The sequence below is a fragment of the Patagioenas fasciata genome, chromosome 2 (genome assembly GCF_037038585.1).
Source record: "Patagioenas fasciata isolate bPatFas1 chromosome 2, bPatFas1.hap1, whole genome shotgun sequence".
NCBI lineage: Eukaryota > Metazoa > Chordata > Aves > Columbiformes > Columbidae > Patagioenas > Patagioenas fasciata.
The window spans coordinates 152,293,507-152,315,311 of NC_092521.1; the positions used below are offsets into that span (position 1 = coordinate 152,293,507).

At 37.1% G+C, this 21,805-nt stretch overlaps 1 protein-coding gene across 4 annotated transcripts in view; it reads right to left on the bottom strand.

The window, feature by feature from the left end:
• Positions 1-21,805, bottom strand: part of MPP7 (MAGUK p55 scaffold protein 7) — a 149,586-nt gene that overhangs the window by 20,964 nt on the left and 106,817 nt on the right. For 3 of the 4 annotated variants that reach the window (XM_071805267.1, XM_071805266.1, XM_071805265.1), the window contains 6 exons: positions 17,374-17,455; positions 16,354-16,439; positions 14,445-14,519; positions 13,644-13,840; positions 13,054-13,118; positions 2,539-2,577 (listed from right to left, as the gene is read on the bottom strand). In XM_071805267.1, the coding sequence (XP_071661368.1) occupies positions 2,539-2,577; positions 13,054-13,118; positions 13,644-13,840; positions 14,445-14,519; positions 16,354-16,439; positions 17,374-17,455 (544 nt within the window). The remainder of the gene's footprint in view (positions 1-2,538; positions 2,578-13,053; positions 13,119-13,643; positions 13,841-14,444; positions 14,520-16,353; positions 16,440-17,373; positions 17,456-21,805) is intronic. The other variant, XM_065831336.2, reaches the window with a different exon arrangement.

Below are 21,805 nucleotides of genomic sequence, written 5' to 3' on the forward strand. Positions count from 1 at the left end.
CCCCCGCAAATATTGCGGGTTTTTATACAGAGTATTTCTATTGTTGCAGAGGAACTGCACAACCACAGAGCAGACTTCTTGCTCTGCCTGCTTCTGGACTGATTCCCAGCTTGCACATTTAGACAGGTTAATAAAAACTTAGATTATGTCTGGATTTTTAAGACAAAATTGAGAATAGTAAACAGATGATATTCATCTATATTTACTGTATGTTCATAAAGGTTCAAGTAATGTAACTAGAATTTAAGCCTGGCAAAGGTGCACTCCTAATGTTCTCCCCAGCAATTCCTCAGGAAATTACTGCAGAAACATACAATACTATACTGTGAGTTAAATATTAGAATTTGGTGAAAAATCATGAAATTATCAGAGTCACTTTAGAGGGGAGGGTTCAAATTAATAGCAGTATAACCTTGGACATAAAAGATCTGACCCCAGATGGTACAGACATTCTGCTTTCTGAAAGCTGCCTCTCCATGACCACCTCATGTGTGTTTCAAGCACATATCCTTTCAGAGAGGGTCAGACGTTCACAGAACATCCTGGTTCATAGTTCAAGATGCTAACAAATACAGAGCCCTAAACCCATAAAAAGCCATAAAATCAACTGAAAATTCATGAACTGATATTAGGATTGCTGTAGCTCACTTGATTTGATTACACACTATCAAAACCAGCATGAAACATGAGTTAGTCATTTCGGTTTTAGGAAGTAATCAGTGTATCCATAGTTTGAAAGCTGTTTCTAGACTTTAGACATACAAACAATTTACCGTACTTCAACTTACCTCATACTAACTGCCCATATGTGTGAATACAACCTGCTGTGAATTCAAAGTAATACAGGTCAACTCCTCCATCAACAGTTGGGCTAATTCGGACTACCTTGCTCTTGTAACAGCTTACAACATATCAACAGTCACTTAGGTGTCACTAAAATACCCTGAACTTGGTGTGATACAAGCTCTTCAGGAATAATGTTTGAGGTTTTGTTTTCAGGGTAGTGTATTTAATCAAGACTTTATGTTATAATGATGAAGAAACTTGCCTAGAAATGCTTAGTTACTTAGTAATCAAGGAGTGTTCTTTGCATCTGGAGTAACAGTAGCTCCTTCCATAAGACATCTCCTCCTAGATGACTGAGCCTTTTTGGAATGGTAGACCAGAATGTTTCACTGAAAAGCTACAGCACAAAGAAAAGGTGGATTCTCTTTTGCCACCTTCATTCTCAAATAAAGTATCAGCCCACTAAGATCTGATTGCAAAACTATGATAGTTTGATCTAGAGAATTAATGCAATCTGCATTTGCGGAGAGAAAGAAACGATGAGAGGGTGGGGAGAAGGTCCTTTCTGTTTTAAAGAGAAGATGCAGTTCATGTGGAATCAAATCCAAACTATAATTTTCCAAGTATACTTCAGTCTCTCAATATGATTACAATTCAACATTAATTTAGTTGATTATCTAACCAAGGTAAGAAGTTTATTTTCAGCATGATCAGATGACCCTTAGTTCTGCAAGTACATGATGAAATTATACCCCATTAAGGTTTTGGAAAGAGGTTAAAGTTCTTTCAATTGCATGCTTTGTGTGTTCCTGATGTTATTTATATACCACATTTAAAAACAGTATAGAGCAATATGAAAACCATCTTTAATATACCGTACTGGCCTAGGATGTTTCAGTGCGCCCAGTGGCCTGGATGTACTAAAGCCCTTTGACAAGTTTCTTCCCACTCTCGTAGTAGAAGGATGAAAGCCTTGGGAAAAGGGCTGGTTGCCACAAAATCCGCTCCAGCCAGCCTTCAGCTGGCAGGAATTCTGGACAGTTTCAACTAAAATATTTTTACATAGCTTTTAAAATGGCACAAATTAAAAAGCTGAAACATATCATGGAACATTCACCTTTTTTAAATGTTACTTTTGTTTGAAAATTGGAATCTTGACGCTGAAGCCAAAGGACTCCTTCCCCTCCTGACAATGATACATTGAGCTCAGACTAGCTTTAAAGCTAAATCTAAGCTATTGAGTTATTAGGACTTATTTTATTTTGCAACGTGGAAAAAGAACCGGTGCCTGCAAATCTGTTCTGTATTCTCATTGAATCCTCCCCAAATTATTAGACAGACATCTACAAACCAAGTGTAAGCAAAACTTGGATAAAACCTTGAAAGTGTGTCTTTAAAAACTTAGTCAATCTTTTCACAACAGAGTAACCTTCTTGCTTCATTAGACACATTTCTTACCTAATGTACTTTAAAAGTCAGTATTTTTCCCCAATTCATAAATATTTTTTATTGACTTAAAAATCAAACCAGTATTTTATTAGCTTATGTTGAACCAGATAAAGGCAGACACTACATAAATCCTTTATGTCAAATCCAATGAGCCATTTCTGAAACCTTAATATTCATGCTTTTCTCATGCAGAGTAAGGACATTTATATGCAGATTACCCCCAAAAGCACAGTGGACACAGTAGTTCCAGGGAAAAGAAGCTGAAAGAAAGGAAGAAATTGTCTGTTGTAACCAATTGCTCACCTAGGTAGGATCCACTGTTGTGACCAGCACATTCAGCATCTTCTGGACGAAGGGTAAAAGCATACAGAATAAGAGCCAAGAAATAAAGCAGAATAGTTAGAAGCCCAGCAAAAACCACAGAAGAAATTACTTTAAAAATGACAATTGTACAAAGCATAGCATTAAAAAGCCTTCAATAAGCCATTTTCTTAAAAACATAAAACAACATCTATTGTTTTATATTTTAGCTGGAGATTATTCTGGAATTTTGCAGCATGCACAGTGATGTTTTTACCTTTTCAAGCGAAAATTGTGATGACAGCAAACATTCTAAAAAGAATGCTAACACTGTATTATTCACACTTTATCAGTTAATAGAAAATATGATGCCACTTAAAAGAAAGCAAAATGTGTTTGATGTAAATCAAGCTTTTTTTGTAAATTATACATTATCAGACTTTAGCTTTAAGTTTTGGCTCACTGGATTAGACAGAAAGGTTTTTGATCAAAAACACATCCTCTCACTTGATATAAAATAGCTATAAAGTATATTTTTTCATGCCACAGGCCCTTTGATCAAAAATACAAGCTACAATTTCTAATGCCTTTATAAACAAAGGCCTCTTAAGTTTAAAAAAAGTACAAGAGATCAGCTGCTATGACTTTAACATATGCTGCAAGCATCACAGGAACCGGCTACGCTCAGAGAGAAAACAATAAAGACGATACAACGTGGATGAACTTTCTGCCATCTCAGAGAAATACTCTGTCACTATTAATTAGAAATGCAAGGCCTCTCATGGCCAACGTAATTAAGTCCGAACCATCTCCTTCCATCCCAGCCCACTACTTTCCTACACATATCTTCCCAAAGATCAAGAGAGAGAAAGCAGTTTGAAACAATAGTTCAAATTACTGATCTTTATACGAAACAACCACCAATATTCTGGTATTTTTATCTACTTTAAAAGATGATTCAATGTATTTCGTGGCAATATGAAAACATTATATGTAACATCTCTTAGAAACGTTCGACTATATTCAATTTAATTTTAAACACATGTTCTCTAAATAAAATTACTGGGTTATGCAGGGAAACTTTTGTACATGTACCTTCAATTTCCTCTGAGAAGCACAAAGGAAAAATAGGAAAGGAAATCATTAAATGGAGTGAAAACATAACTTAAGAAAGAAAAGTTAAATTGAAGAAGAAAAATGCACCTACCACACTCAACCGCTTCCTCATCTTAGAACAGCCAAAAAACAAAGTATTATTGTTTAATACTTCATAAATAGGAAAAAATTTAGCTATGTAAGCTACTCTAAAATCCTCTTGATAGTACCTATTACACTGAAGCATAGACCAATATACCAGCACTGTGTTTAACTTACATGTTTAACTACACTCAGTTAGAAAAGAACCTAAAAAGACACTGAAATATTATATAGACTTGAAATTTCCGGCATGAGATTTTTTCACTGCTTATTTGCTAGCAATGACCTTAGCCAGTTGTCATGGAAGAGCTCGTTTGTATCAAATACAAAGTTTGATAATTCCACTTAATTGGCCTTAATCTTGAATTTCTAAGAATCACTACCATGAACGTGATCTCAGTATTTTTCTGCACTTATAGTAACAACTGCTACTGCCCTAGGAGCTGGGTTTTCAAGAGGTTTTTGTATTTTTTGAATGCCTATAGTGGTACCTGAAAAAAACACTGAAAGAATTTACATACTCATTTTTCCTCTGACAGTATCCTAATACAATAGGTGCACTTCAGATTTTCTGATTACCTACAGTAAGTTAATAAATTTCGGCCTCCTTGATAATGGAAAACAAACATTTTTACAATCCTCATTGGCCTTTTACAGAAAACAAGATAAATATAACGAATTTTTGTTCACAAAGATATTATATACTAAGGCCTAGATTTATATAGATATTTTACAATCTACATCTCACTCAAATTTCCTTTCGAATATGGATAAATACGCCTAAAATACAAATATTTCAAAGAGTTTCCATGAAGCATGTCTTTCTGTGGAATGCAAAGAAATTATTCAAGAGATATTTTACAATCTTTCACGTGTAACTTATGTACCAAACAAAGGGGAGGTCAAAACCCTCCTGCCTGACTACATGGAAGAGCTTTTTCCATTTCATGTTACGAACTGGATACAAGAGTCTCTTCTGCCAGGGGAAGAATACTGTTTTGCAGAATTCTTTCTTGGTACTTTTTTCTCCTGAGGACTTGTGTTTTAAAATATTAGTTTGGAAGACTTCTATGAAGCCTATTTGAAGGTTATTTCTACACTCAAGATGACTGTACAGTTTTTGTAGGCTGGAAAGTCCTCTAAGGTGAGCACTGTTTGGTTGACCACATCTGGTGCCTTAGAAGAGTGCCGACAGTTCTGTGAGTTGAGAGCGAAATTGCTGGATCCTTTTCCCTTTGCTGACCTTAAAAGCTCCAAGTTCTTGAAGTGACAAATGCCCCAAAGCTGGACTCAGAATGGCAGGTTGGCTTACAGGTACTATTTCTTTCTCCTCTGTGCTGAGAGACCTCTTACACTTTCTGATATGTACGACAAGTTTTTCTGTATTTCCATGGCTTTTAATAGGCTGCAATGTATCCCCTGAGAAGAAGTCACTAATGCTCAAAGCCAGTTCACATCAATACATCTAAAAAGTCTCCTGAATTCCACAAAGTTATTTGATTTTACTAGTAGTTGTGCATTTCAAAGTATTCTGTTTGGTATTTTATCACTGGAAACAGAGAAGTCGTAATTTAAGAACATCAAAGACTGGGCCAGGAAAAAAAGAGGTCTCTATGTACAGACAGGTTTACACTCACTCAGCCTGACCTTTGGAGACGTGCAAGAGTGGAGATGGTGGAGCTACAGCAGCAGGACTGAGAACATCTGGAGGGAATGCAGGCCTCTGGGCTACCCCTGCTAGGGAAGGGGATGGTCTTGTCCATCCATGGTATACATTAAAGACATTAAGATTCCCAAGTGCACCAGCTGATGTCAGAGAGCACAAGCCAAAACACAGAGTGAAGGAGTTCTGAATTTTTTGTTGAAAAATCTTCCTTCTTAATACTCCTCTTGGCTTTCTTGGGTTGCTCCACGGTTGAACGTAACAGTCTATAATGAAAAGATCCAGGAAATCAATGGGTCTTCACAGCTTCATGCAGCTACGAAATAGTCATCAACTTGTAGCTCCCAATTTGCACTTTACCAGGAATTTTACCAGGGCTACTGCCTGTCCTTAGTAAAGCCAGAGGTTATTTGCCAGGGAACTTTCATAGAATCATAGAATAGTTTGGGCTGGAAGGGACCTTCAGAGGTCATCTAGTCCAACCTCCCTGCAATGAGCAGGGACATCTTCAACCAGATCAGGTTGCTCAGAGCCCCATCCAGCCTGGCCTTCAGTGTCTCCAGGGATGGGGCATCTACCACCTCTCTGGGCAATCTGGACCAGTGTTTCACCACCCTCATTGTAAAAAGTTTCTTCCTCAAATCTATCCTGAATCTCCTCTCTTTTAGTTTAAAACCATTACCCCTTGTGTCATAACACACCCTAGAATTTCGAAGTTTGGAGACACTAACAACTGGGATAGATCTTCTGAGGCTAATCTAGTTTCACTAAATTGAAGCAGGACGAGAAAGGAAATAGAGGTGTTCATCTGAAAAGAACAAATTCGAGACTAAAGGTGGACAGAGACTTAAGAGGAGGAAATCTGATGGGAAGCAGGAAAATAAAAGCAGTGACAAAATGGAAAAAAAGGTAACACAGAGCAAATAAAACACTGAGACACTGAGAAAAGAAGAAATAATATCAATTAAATGCAGTGTGATAAGAAGGGAGAGTAAGTTATAAAGGAAACAATCATGGAACAGGCTCAAGAAACAACAACGAAGTGTAACCAAGATATAAATGGGGAAAAAAGAAATAGCAAACACAAGTGCAATGGAAGCTTAGGAAGCAGGTGTTTTATTAATTTCAGAAAGACTTCAATGTAGCCAGTATGCTATACTATAACAATGCAAAACAGTATTACATACACTGTATTTTTTGTATGTATTTTAATAGAAATATACTCAGGTTTGGTTTTGGGGGCCTCACCTAACTTATATTACTTACGAAGCCCAAAACCAGTGCTACTCTGGGAACTTCCTCAACTCTTTGGAACAGCCCAGCACCAGATTAATTTTTTAAATTTTTGCTGTCTTTCAACAGTGTTTTCATCAATGAATCTTTCTTACATGTTTCTCAGTCTAAAATTAGATCCAGCAGCTCTGTTCTAGTTTTTTATCACAAATAAGTTACATTATTGCTTAAATTCTATTTCACTCTAGTAAACAAGAAACTGTGAGGTACGATGATCTGCATTACAGTGAATCTATTAAACACTCCTGATCTTTTAGTGACAGTCCCACACAGCAATTGACATTTATACTGTTTTGCAGTTTTTTATCCTATGACTTTGTAGATTGAACTATACATATACATTCATGTTATAGAAGATTTACAGTGACCTAAGTTAATCTCTCATAACATCATCAGATAACAGTAGGTCTAGCAAGATAATCTGGAAAATGAAGAAGGATAGTCTTGCAGAGAAGGACAGAGCAAGAGTTTATGAGATCCATTTCCACTTCTGTCTCATGTGACCTTGACTCAAATGTCATCCAGCTTCAGGTTTCCTTAGTTTCTCTGTAGTAGCAAGAAGTTAATATTTGTAAAGACAGGAGACTTCTGAACAGAGATGCTAATGTTCTAATTTAACTCTATGGGTCTAGTTTATTTTTTTGTTCTTACTTTTAACAACCTGCAGGTGGGCAATCAAGTTTTAAATATGAACACAGAAAAATACTGAGAAGAAAGGCAGAGTTAAGATTGTGCAGCAATTATAACATGGCAAAAGAGTCCTACTCTACATTTATCCTAAATGTTTGCTCTTCAAATACAAGTGGAACAAAGCATTTATTCTTTTAGCCTGTTTAAATTGTTTTGTTGGCAGAACATGATCTTCAATTCACAAGACACTCATCTATGGATAAACTGGGTTACATCTCAGTTGAATGAACAACATTTGGCTGCAGTTAAATATTTCCTCTTGCTCATACAATGCCAATCACATACGGTAAATCAAAATGGAAAGTAAAATGGGGTTTAAGACCTAGAAAAACTATACGATGATGGCTTTGCCACAGTAAGTATTTACATTTAGCATTAAATATACAGAACAAATGCATTTTCAGTGAAAAGACATCTCTGAACAGCTCTGTCATATATGCTACGTACATATACATAATTATATATAACTATACACACAGGGTATGAATATACACATAAGCATATGCATGCATGACACAAGTTAACAGAAGTTACAGGCTACACTAGTATAAAATATAAAGTTACCAGCAATTTTCATACCAGAGACAACACATATATATCATAAGAATAAACACAGTAACCACTGTGGAAGCAAAACCATGCTGAAGGCATGTTGTGTCTTGGTCAATTATTGTAGTTTATAATAAGTGCAGAACAGTAAGTTATTTGGTTGTTAGTCAAAGAAATTTACTTTTTTCCCTCAAAACAATAGGTGATCAGTGTTTTATCTACAAGTCAAAGTAATCTACAAATGCAAGAATGACCATGTTTGTTGGCAGTGAGTATTACAGTCAGAGTAGTAGTCTTTGTGTTCAAAGCTAACAGGCTGGGAACTATTAAACAAATGAACTCTTGCCCATGCTGAGTCTCATGTCACTCCCAATTAGGTGGGATGCGGTGACAGGAGAACTTACAGAGCCAATTCCAGCTGCAAATTTGCGCCCAAGCTAAGCTGACCTCCTAAAGCCAGGAGCGCTGCTCAGGGTTACTGAGGAACAGCAGGTGAGCAGTTTCAGACACAGCGAGGCTGGCTGCAGGCAGCCAGGCACAGCACTCCTGCACGCCCCTCTGCACCCCCCGTGCGAGGGACACTGCACACCACCGTCCACCACACAGAGGGTTAGTCCTGCTCACACCCTCCCATGCATCTCTGTTCCTTTACTTGCATTCCATGTTCCTATTTTCTTTTCCATGCTGCTTTTTCTTATAATTTTTTCCCCAGTATAATTTTCCCATAGTATTAATCCACGAGCAACACTGTTTTTTGCCGAAACATCATCACTGTTAAGTATTAAAAACAATGCTGAAAAGGCTTGAGAAGTGTGGTATCCCTCCATCATCTCTGCACTAACTCAGAGCCTGGGAACATCAATCTTGTCGGCAGGTCTGCACGTGTAGCTGTTACCTATCTCATGCTTTTAAAAATTACCAAATCTTAACAGCGAACTTATTGAGGTTTTCTACCAGTCATAAAAACCCAAAACAGGCCAGAGTTTATATCAGTAATTTTTCCATTCACAATTTCAAAGTCTTTAACAAAACAAATATGTTAGTGTTTGATTTAAAAGGAATCAAGAAACAACTATAGTGCAAATACTGACTAAAGTAACGCTCTTGCATAATACTGTTAATTGTGCTAATTTAATAATTTCAAAGCCCATCTTCTGTGGGATTTTGCCTAAGGGGGTTTATGGGCAGCTTTTGCCCATCTGTTCTCTCACTGCTCTCGTTGCAATACTTTCTCCTTTTCTTCATCCTCAACATGAAATTTCTCTTCCCTGTTTTTTCCTTTATTTCTTTATTCCTTCTTTTTCTGGGTCTTCCTCTCAATGTAAAATCCTCTCTTGTCAATGTAGGTTCCATATATATTATCAATTTTCTACCACCTTACACCCAGATACCACCAAACTATGCACTCTCTTCACTTGCAAATGAAGAAGCGTGATTTCACTTACCTTTCAATGTTTAATGTATACTGTTTTGTCCCTTCCTCCAGTGTCCATATGTTAAATATTTTTCACTTTGACTGGTGCAATGTGAGAAACAATCTCTTATCTCTTTCAATAAAATAGCTAAATTCTTGGAGAGGTGTACGTATGTATCTTCCACAAAGCTAAAGTATTTACTATTACTTATACTCGCTTTACACATAGACACAATGAAACAAGTTGACTTGGCTATTAAAGCGAAACTAAGATTTGGCATTTCCATTATAAGCTGATCCTTTTAATAGTCTCAAATTAGGTTGGGTTTCTGTTGTTTTCAATGTAAACAATTCTTTCTGAAAAGGTTCCTTGGAAAAGATTCCTCCCTTTCCTTCACATGTGCATACATAACAAGCATGGTCAGCTTCTATGTATCAAAAAAGGCCACTTGTTTTGCTTCCAAATTTATGATACACAAATATGTGTACAGATTAACAACTCTGAACAACATGCACTGCTATGCTGAAAAGTATAAAACATTCAAAATCGGAAACAGAAAGAACACTTTCCAAAAGTAATTCAATCTAGCTCCTCACAGGTTTTGAAACACACTTGATTATCACACCAAATCCTGATGGACATTAATGTTACTGTGAATACAGTTACTGACTGTGTTCCAGAGAGCTTGCTTTCTAGACAAATACAACAATCTTTCCTACTTCCAGAACTGGCTTGAGAGGGGAAAAAAAGAAGTTGTAGGATACTTCTTGTATGTTATAAGATTTTAACTAATTTTTAGATTATTTTTCAATTAAAAGGACACTACTATTGTGGAAGCACACCTAAGAAACCAGAGCTGACTCACCTTTTCTTGGTATCCAAGAAAATAGAATATTTCTCCTTGATTCTCCCTATTAAAAACAAAGGTATGTACCCAGGTTTCTTCCTCATTACAAAACATGGGATCTGTGGCATGAGGTGACTGAGCAGAGCAGGCTGACATCCAGTGTTACTTACCATGTCTCAAGAAAGTTTCCTAGTGCAGCTCCCCATCCATCAGGAAAGGGACTTTTACTGGCAGCTCTGTTGAAGTCAAGGTTTTCATCTTTGGAAGGCTATGAGATTTTCAGCTGGCAAATTGCCCTTTCCCTCCAAACTGCTAATGGAATTCAGGTCATACAACTTGATGGGATCAATTGCAATAGGAAGAAACCTCTCAATAGACAGCTAGTTAAGGAAGATCTATAGAACACCATTTTCCCCACACAGCTACCCTTCCAAACATTGGAGAACGCTATATTAAGCTGAAATCCCGTAGTACAGGATTAAAAAAGAATCAGAAGAAATCAAGCATTATCAATTTCCCACCTCCTTACAGGGGATCTTGTTAAATACAACTTTAGAGGATAATAATCAGTGAGGCATAGCCCACAATACATAAAAGGGTTTAAAAAACCAGACCCAGCAGTCCTTTCCAATTCTCCGTTCCCTGTGTCACCTTCCTTACTTGTTTCTGCTACCGGCAATATGCCGTTTGCTCAGCTGAGTAATGCACGATTTTCCAGCATCTCCCAGGTTTGGTAAGGTGATCGCTCTACACAAATACCGACACGGTCTCCACATCTCACAGCCTCACGGCTGTGCTTGGCAACATGAAAAATATGCCTAACTTTAGAAAGATCACAAGGGTGCAGAGTTTCCCAGCTTACGTGGAATCTTGTTGATAAGCCAGGCAAGTGGAAGGTTTTCCTGAGAGCAGGTCAAGCAACACCCTAGTCACACACTTTTTTCTGTAGCTGAATTCTGGTCCTTAAAATGGCCACCTCTATGAAGGATCTGAATTCCCTTGCAGCACTAAATGCATGTTTAGTGTTCAAATGAAGGGATGGACCTCTACTCAGAACAGCACTTCCCCTCTTCCCGTGGAAAACTGGCAGATGTAGCAGCAGATTGTCCCAAGAAATGAGGAAGAGAGAACATGACAATCCTACATTACTCTGCAGTCTTCCCTCCTTCAAGACACACCACTGCCTTCAAGATGGTGTTTAGTTGGACCTTGTTTTCTCTAAAGAAAGTATAAAAGACAGTGACAGTAGGCATACTGCTTGACCCTAAGGCTCTGTCATGTTGTAAAGTAAAGTGGAAGAAGAGGAATATTTCTCCCTTGTTTAAGCTAATTGAGGCAAAGACAGTGGAGACAGCAGAGACAACAACAGCCGACATCATATTGCGCTTCTTTGGGTTGTAATTTTGGCAATTCCGAATCAAGTTCAGACTGCCTATTTGGAAAGGCAAGATGCATCTTGTAAAACCTTTCACTTGAAGATCACTAAAAAGATGCACTCCATTCTGAAAGGAATCATGCAGTGCTGCTGCAGAAGATGATTTACCCCTTCAAAAGCACCAGTGCCACCTTCACTGAAGGCTCTTGTTGAGGGGATTATCCAGATTCAAGAACAGTGGACAGGGAGAAATAGCTATACCCTGGGATCAGACACTTTGCCAAAACTGAGGCAGAGCAACTTGACCTAGAACCTATAGAAACAACAGGTTTACTACAAACTGAAGGAGCTCTTCTTTGTTTCCATGATCTATGTAAATTAGAAAAGCTATAGCACAACCATGTAATCTGTTATTGTAACTACAAAGCTAATCAAAGGCTTTGGAGTTAACAATAGCATTCAGGCACACAGTCAAATAGTAAAATGGAATGAAAGATTATTAGAAAAATAAAAGTAATTGTTAAACTTCAAAACGCAAAAGCCACAGCAAGGAGTTAGGAAAATTGCAACAGAAACCTTGGTGAGAATTTTTAAAGTTAAAAGCATTTAGTTCTGAATTGAGTGTGCCAGCATCCACTGTTTGCCATAGTACCCATACTTTCTGGTTTAATGTGAGAGAATGAAAGATGCTTGGAAATTTTAGACCACTTTCTGAATATTTCTAGTTAAACTCACAAACATGTTTGTATTTAAGATTTAGATCCTACTGAAGCATGATAGTTCCTTACATTGTACTCACTTGGTTATGAGTCTGTACAACTGAAAGAAATAACAGGTCAAGTAAAATATGCAATAATACTTAAAACAGATGTTGATGTAAATTCCAGTGGAAAGAAAATACTGTTTCGATGTACGCGCTTTCTTTGAGCTTATTTTTCTTATATTGTGCAACTACTGTATTTAAAAGCAGAGACTATTAAGAACGAATTTGTTTAAAAAAGAGTAAGTGGTTCTGTGAAAGCCTGTCAAAGAACTGAATGTCCTGACTTAAAAAAATCTATGCTGCTTCATACGACACACAAAATCACCAACTGTATGAGGGAGAGAAGGGGAGACTATCTGACCTTTTATCTCAGTCTCAATATAAATTTCACTGTATTGATGCAGTCCAAGTTATATAAACCGTTGAGCCAATCCTGTACTACTTCAACAGGAAAAGAACACTCCTCAACTTTTGAAAAATTACATATCAAAACATTAATTGGGCTTGGTGCTTCAAAAACTAAGTCAGAGGGTTGGGAAAAACTGTTAGCTGCTTTTAAAGCTTTTAATGTCAGCTATTATATTTATTTTCCTACTGATACAATGTGATGAAGAAGCTATTTAGCTCAGGAAAAATGCATCCTGTAGTCACAGGGCTGAAACAAACCGCTATTTTATAAGGTTAGAGATCAGGAGTATGATTTTTATCCCAGGTTAACAGACTTACATGATTTTCTGTTGGAAATTTTCAGTGGCTGAATCTGTACTTCTGGTCTTCTTAGTGCAAATCTCCTGTAAAATGGGAGGTGGTGAGGGAAAGACACAAAGTCCTCAGTTTTCACCACAAGTTTAGGATTAGTAAACATTTAACATCATGAGACAACAGCAAAATATCCCAAAGACTTTAGAAGAAATTAACTTAAAATGATGCAATCTATTTACAATCTAAAAAAATAAATCCTCAGCTTCCAATTTTTGAAAGCTCTCCAAAACCTGCTGCAGTTCTTATTCCTGCATAGTACATCAGTGTGAACACAGATACTGATGTGCTGTTTTCCATATGTTTTTCCTTTCAGTCTGGATCAGTGTCATCCTATCAGTTTTTGTCATTATTAATTCTAGCCAGACAAATAAGGAAATCCAAAGTATTCCAGCAACAGGTTTCCAAGTTCAGTTGTCTTGCTGCAAATGCAGGTTTATCATAGCCGCGTAATCTATGAGCATTACATATGACAATCATGCTAACTTAACAACTCGGTAAATACGTGTCTTCTCTTACTACAAAAAATAATGAAACTACACTTCTCAGTAGCCCACCTCTCCTGGAAATGCTTTGAAGGGATCAAGCCAGCTCTGGGATTGGCATCACCTTCGTGTTTGGCCTGCCACCAGGTTGCATCATCCTGGCTCATGATCTGAAGGACATCTCCTTTTCTGAAAGCAAGGCCAGCTTCTTTACAAGGAATTGCTTTATCCTCTTTGGGATCATAGTCAAATAGGGCTCTGATAAACATCTGAAATAAACCATGTTTTATCTTTAGAATAAAAAATATTAAATGCAATCCAAAGGTATCTCCTATTTTTGCTTTTACTGTTCAAAAACTTCAAATTAAATAACATAAAGCAATAAACATTTACTGCTGTAAAACATCCTTATAAACATCTAACATTAGAAGCTCATATGGAAATATTAAATTCATTGCTACTCCAACTGCAATCCCAATGCAGGGAAGGTTATAAGATCCAATTCCCAAAGGCAAACAGGACTTTGCAGGTGAACAGTGTGCCCATATGGGGAACAGAAGGGAGGATATTTTAAAACCACCGTGCTATCAAGTGTCTTCCGCCCAGTGTAGGATGGAAGAAAAGGAGCACTTGGAACTAAGCCAGGTCCTCGAAGAAGACTGAAAAGTACCTTATGTCAACTTCACGCCTATACAGTTAGGGCTTAAGAACCATGTTTCACCCTCTTTTAAATTTAGTGTGCACTACACATTGTTGCATTAGAAAAACCAAATCTGGAGGTGCAATCACATTCTTGGTTCTGTCATCCAAGCAAACAATATATATTTTCAGCATAACAATTACTGCAATAGCTTCTGAAATAGTCTTGCCTACCTTGCCTTCCTTTACTGGCATTTCTTCCTTTACACTAGGTATAATTTTAAATGTAATTGCTCCTTGAGACTGAGCCTGGTGAACATTTGAAAAGAAAATGAGAAATAATTAAAAAGAAAATGAGAATTAAGCTGTACATTTCAAAGAAATATTAAAAGGAAAAGAAACTCAAATTAATTTAAAAATACTGAAATTTAATGAATCTCTCCTCTCCCAAGCATGATCCATGGAATTTGACAGCTTCACCATTCCAAACTTTGCATTGCAAAGAATAAAATACCTGCTTGAAATGCTTGGTTTTATTTGCTTCACTGGTGGCCAGAGATGGAGTGTTAAAAACTGGGACCTGCATGTTTCAGAGGTCCCACTTCTGCACTGAAAGCAGAAGCAAATACTATAGCAAAAATATATGCATATTAGAAGCAACCACAGGACTCCTGGCACAGTTTGGACATCCCTCGAAAAATCCAACTAACATTTCATTAAAAAAAAAAAAAAGAAAACTGAAAAAAAGAAAAATTCAAATAGGCTTATGCCATATTTATCATATAAAACTATTGGGGGGGATTTATTCTTTTGGCAACTTTAAGATACTTGAAAAGAAAAACATATTTGAATAGACTACGTGTACTTAATGGAAAAAAAGCCCTCCACTATAAATCTTGAAACAAGTTAGCCATCATCAGCCACCTCATCCATTCATCTTTCCCTATATCCCACTTAAAGTGTGTCTGGCTGCATTTTACTTATTAACCACAATATATTCCCACTGCCTCGGTGACATTTTGCTGTTGAAGGAAGTGCTAATCAGCTGGAGCCTCTGCTGCTGTTGCACGCAGCCGACAAGTTCCATAAGACCGGGAGAGCGCCACAGACAGCCAGCGATTCAAGCAAAATGGAAACAGGCCCGTCCAGTACCGAGTGAGACATAGTTCTGCCGGCACGTCTGCGCCCCAGAGCGCGCTGCTGGACAAGCAGCAGCCAAGTTCTTATTGCACCAGCCGTAGGGCTGGAATCAATAATTCCGTTACTTCTGAAACAAGCCCTAACTAGCTTTTGATGTTTATATTGCACCTCGAGGAGGTAAATGGGGAAATTGTTCACACCTTTTCTAGGGCTATTGTGCTTCTAGAGATTTTTAAATATTAATTTCTAAAGGAAAATGTGTTTCTGTAGGGAACATAAAACCACAAAGCAAGTATAAATATCAGCGGGCTAACACTTGAAATGAATCATCACAGTTATTGAACCAAAGCTGTGAGACAGCCACTCAATTCAGCAGGACAGCAAGGTATTTATGCACACAGAAATGCCTACACCATGAATATAGAGCTGTCATGACCCTCACAGGTTTCTTTGCTGTAAAAATATCAAATATTTCAGACAAATTCTAAATTACTTAATGTGCAATAGGGCTCTATAAGTGAATAATTAGGATGGCTTCAGAAAATCTGTAGTTCAGAGGACTACAAACAATCATATAAATGGCTATACACTGCAAATCAATACTAAATATAATCTTAATATACCACTTTGTTTATTCTATCAAATACATGTATTTTGAAGTAATTTTCACATGGAGTTAATGTGTTATTAATAATTATGAATACATTTAAAAGTTTTAATTCAACAGATCATGGTGTGCCTGAAAAACTGTAGATTGTACACCGAGGACTGCAATATTCTGCAACATATTTATAGTCATATTACCATCATAAACTCTTTGCAAGTAATCTGAAATTGCATATATATACGTAATGCATGGATAATCATTCTTTAAGAGAAAGGAAATAGAGGTGTCACTGGAAGAAAAAGCATTATTGTAGAATATACTTTTTTCTAAGAAAACACAAGTCTAATTACTTTTTCTTGACTCCCCTAAATTAATTAAAAAATGTTTGGTATTTACCAAAATATGTATTATTTCTTCAGGTTTTTTATCATCTACAGGAATCCCATTGACTTCCCTCAGCTCATCACCAACATGAATAAGACCTACAGAAGGCAAAGAGGAATTGTTCAACAGTAGCTACATATTATACAAAAGATGCCATTAACATGCAGCTTTTTTCTCCATTGCTTATCCACTTTAAGCTATAACTTAAAAGCAGGAATATATGGTGAACATAACAACAGCTCCTGTCCTCACAGATAAGTTTGAGATGGTTGATTTACCCACCTCCCGTCCTTCCTCCCGAAAATAAGAACAATTTCTCTGTGACTTTTCCAGACTTCTACGCAGATGTTTGAAAAATGTCTGTGCCAACTCTTTTCCTACTCATAATACTTTCTTATTGCTACACAGCTGCAAGTACTGCAAAGATCACTTAGGCTGTGAGTGCTAATTTGCGGCACAAATGTTTCCTAATTTTACAATATATATCTAGATTTACTCCATTACCCCATGGAAGTGTGAAACACGGCTGTCCTAGATTTTCCTCAATGCAGAGAGGCACTTCAAAGTAAAATTCAGGACCTCTTGCTTGAGCTCTTGCAGATTCTGAGCACCCCAAACTAGCAATAGCAGTCTAGGATGTGCTGGTATTTTGAGAATTACCAGCTGAAACTCCAAATGGATGTACTAATATAAAATCATTCAGCCATCCTAAGTTCCTCAGCGGGTTGTAAGCTTGGCATATCCTTTCATTTCCAAGTGCGTATCTTCACATGGAAACAAACCACTATATATATTAAAAAAACCCTGTATCTGCTAACTCAAAGATGCCCAGTTGCAAGTGAATTGGGGAAAAAAGAATCAGCATGAATATCTTCACCAGTGTTGAAATATCACTCTGGAAAGCTGTCCAAACCCCAAATACTTTTGTTTGTGATAGCGATGTATTTTGTGTGTAGAATCTGCTTCCATTTTACCTCATCTTCTTCTGAGCTATAGAACTTGAATAACTAGTGGAAAAGATCAAAACCTTACCACTTCTATCTGCAGCTCCTCCACGCATTATCCTGGCCACCACAATTGCACCACTCTGTTCATCCCTTTTAATAGTAGCACCCTTACAAAAAAACAAAAAAAAAGTTATTTGGTTAATCTTACCATAATTTTAATTCACTAGACTAAAAAAGCCATTTGCTATGTAAAACTGCAAAGAAGTTGACATCGTATTATAGCAATGTGTGAATAAGCCAGAAATGGTACTTGCCTATGAAAAGAATATACAAAATATGTTGCTCTGTTACCATCCTATTAAAACATGAGTTCTTTTCCATTCAGAACTGACTCATGCAGTTTGGAAAAATGATACAAGAAGTTTACTGTTCGACTTCATGTTAACTGCAGCGTACCTTACCTGAGTCTGTGGCTAAAACTGTACTAAACTATTACTAAGAATTGATAAATTGTTTTTCCTACATTAAAACAGGCCACGTTACATACTATGGCTATAAAAACTTTATTTCTGCTCGTAATAGTTGTGCTTTATGCTCAGAACTGCCTGTGTAACCCACTCATCATAGTTTTGCCTTCCAGTGTTATCAATGAATAAAGACGAATCTGAGAAATGCCCCTGCACACCAGGGCTCACCTGGACGACCCGCGGGACAGCAGTGCGGAGGAGGGGAACGTTTCCTGACTTAGTCATGGCTGTTTTCACACACTGCACAAACACAGCAGCCAGGCATTCAGGTAAAATGACATCATGTAGTTAAATTTCCAGCAAACAGCTGTCTAGATGAGAAAAATGCCGGGAAGGACACAGTGGTGAGGAGAGGCCTGTCCTGCCAGGCAGAGGGGAAAGGGCCCGGGGGAAACGCTGGCCCAGCTTGGAAGGCAGAACCCGCAGAATAATGACATAGACTTTAGTTAGTTACGACGTACCATACAATCACCTCCAAAAAGGTTATTTGATCCAGTATTTTCACAAAACAACACAGAAAAGGCACGTCCTGGCCAACAGCTTTTTATCTGCACATGATCACTTTGCCATGTCAATGTATTTGTTACAGTTACCTGCGATAGCTCTGACTTTTTTAATCAACAGAGGTATTTAGGACTCTGACAGGTAAGTCAATTTTCTGAAAAATTCCGTATTTTTATTATTATTATTTCACCTCTGAGTACAAGACAGTGGTTAGAATTTCCTGTCATCAGAAAATTGTTGTGCTTGAAGTAGAGTACAGAAGTACTCTATAAATAAAGTTCCTTTAAATAATTAAATTGCTTTTACAGCTAGTTCATATATTTGTTTAGACTAAACATGAATATCATGTTTATCACTGTTTCAACTTTTAAGTGTTTCATGGATGTGAAGCCGAAATAAGTACAAGTAAGTAACGGGGGTATGTTTCACTGCAGTTAAAAATTGTACTGACTGTCAACAAACTTGTTTCCTTTTCCCTCTGCCTGTAAGATGGAAAAACAGCACAAAACAAAAATGGGAGATTAATTTACATTTTACTACATGCAAGCTGCATTTATTGCAAATAGAGAAAAATTAAAACAGACACCACACAATATTCTCTTTGTATGAACTTCTAACAGTAGCCAGCAAAACTGATGTGCTGTGTTTGTGCATTTTATTTTATATCTTAAATTTATTATTATGACATTCTATCCATAAGCAAAGTAATTCTGCAATTTGTCATCCTTATGTGTTGTTTATATTATATTGGCAAACATTTGTTTGTATTACAGTTTCAACCGAGTCTGAAATTCTGAAAAGATAAAGATTTAGCCGCAGCTAATCTCACTTTAAAAGCTCATTATTAGATTTCTAAGCAAAAAGAACTGCACACCATTAGGAACACATTAAACAAAGCATTAGCCCTTTTGGCCTATATCTCCATATTGAGTTCTGACATTGCAGCAACGGCTATTAATTTGGAGTTTATTATTAACACCTGGAAGATTACAACTGTTTACAAGTACAAAGCATCTTTTTGATGGATATTAAAATAATTTACACATGATGATGCTAGAGCCAAATATAAATACAGGACGTTTCTACCATATTGTCCCCAACAAACAGAGGCTCTCCTAATTAATTACGGGAAAAGCCCCGAACAGAAAGGCTTCCTGCCTTTTACCTAAATGTCAACACTACTAAATGCAAAAGGTACGGAATGACTAACAACCTTCCACTACGATCACCCAGCTACCCAGACCCTAATGCTGCTGTCTGAAAACAGGTACTTCATTTCACCCTGTTTTTAGACAGACCCTAGAAAAAAAAGACCAGAGTACTGACCCAGCCAGCATATGGAAGCAACGACAAGGTTCCTGTCCAAGTGGAACGGTCACCTCATGCTTGACGTGATTATCACTAATGGCACAAAATGAATTTTCCTAGCACAGGTTAGACAATTTGACAGATGTCCCAATAAAGAGAACAAGTAAATTTGAATTTTCAAACAAAGTACAAAATCAAGTTTGAATTCACAGGGAAATTATTTAACGCAAGTTAGCTCGCTGTCAATAACTCCTCTGTGGCAAACTCAAAGGGAATGGACAGACCCACTAAAAGCACTGTTTGAATTTATGTATTTTTGCTGTACCTATAGTACACAAAGAAAAAAAGAGAGTTACTTAAATTCCCCTTCCCTCCCAATTTAGGATACTTAAAAGAAATCATCAAACACAAGTGGATTTCTTCTTGAAAATCCCAAGAGTTGACTTTCTGAAAAAGCAGCTTCTCTTGTAATGGTGCCAGCCCTGTTTAAACTATGAGGTATATATAATCTGGCAAGAATTTATCCATATGAGATGTTCAGCTCCAGTACTTTTAGTTACATGTGCAATGCAGCTCCTCATTTAGAGCTTTAAAAATGGAAGAAGGTTAGACTGGACTTTGAGAGCTGGAAAATATTTTCAGTGTTGCTAGCCAAAAGTGTAAGTTACCCTAAATGAGACATATACAGATGTAATAGCATAGCTCAGTTTAAAATACTTTTAAAGGGAAAAATAAGGAGTTTGGGAGCCATATGGTGATCAGACTGAGAAAATGTTTAAAGGTATACCATGCAAAAGCACTAAAAATAATACAAGCTCCTTCAGCAAGGCTCTTTCACTTTTTTTTTTCCTCCCCCATCTTTAATGTAGTAACACTGATTGATGAGCATCACTCAGGGGTTCACAGATGTGAGCTTTATTAGTTCATCCATTTATCTGCTGGTTCCAGAATATAAACATTATAAGCCTTTATTTTTAAAGAAAGAAAGACTAGCCTGTAAAATAAATTACTAATAAGAGAGTCTGAAACATCTGTAATATTTTTGCATACCTTTCTGTTAAATAAAAGCACGTGCAGATGCTGAATGCAAATAAGTACTTCAATAAGCCTTATTTTAATTCATTCTCTATAGAAAACGCAAATACAAATATCAGTTACCTACTTTATAGTGAAGAGTTATTTAAAAGTCGATGTTCACATACATGTAGACTATGCACACTAAAGCTGTTCTTACACTCAAATTAAGTCTACCTGTAAAATAGTCCGGTTCATTCACTAATAAGAACTGAGCTATGCGGACTCAGAGTGAGAGGCAAGCAAGAATCTTCATGGGCAGAACAAGTAAAGGACTCTTTTAAATCTCCACAATTCATTTCACTCAAGTTCAGCTATGGAAATCATGTATCTAGTTGAAGCTAGGTGTCTAGGCTCCTCCTGCACTTAATGAAAAGAAATAGGCAGCTCTGGAGAATTAATCATCCTTTCATTAAGGCAAGCATCTTTAATAGATGCCATGGTTCATCCTCTGGAGCTGTCTGCTCTTCTCTTGACTTTAGACACAGCACAGAGACTAGTTCTCAAATGGCTAAATTTACGTGAAATGAGTCTGTGTGACAAAGAAGCAATCATCTTAATGTGAAGAAACATGTCTATTCAGAATAACTACATGACAGCTACAACAAACCCAGAATACAACTGGAGAGCTGGAATTAGCCAGGAACTGAACTCCTGGTAGTGTGGTTGTACATCTCGGATCTCAGGAATGCTAACCAGGAACAAGGCAGTGGCTGAAAAAGCCCTGGAGAGGTAGGCATAAGTAAACCCTCCAAGATATCTGATAAAAAGCCTAATTATAATCACGTGAATTTTGGACTAGTTCTGAAGAGAGATGTTTCTACTTCTCTTTACATAAGTTTCGAAGATGTTTTAAATTACTTTGTTCAGATAAAACCTCCTGACACAATTTCACCTCACTTGAGCGAGACACTGCTAGAACGGCATTTGCTAATAGAGCATTTAGAAAAACAAAAGCCAACAAAAAAACTCCACCACAACTGTGGAAGGATTAACAATTTTAAACCATCTCTTCCAAAAAACTGGAGGAAAGTTCAGCATTGACTTCTGAACTGGGGAAATCTGGCAAACAGAAAGCCCTCCCACAAACCATGTGTTTCCCTC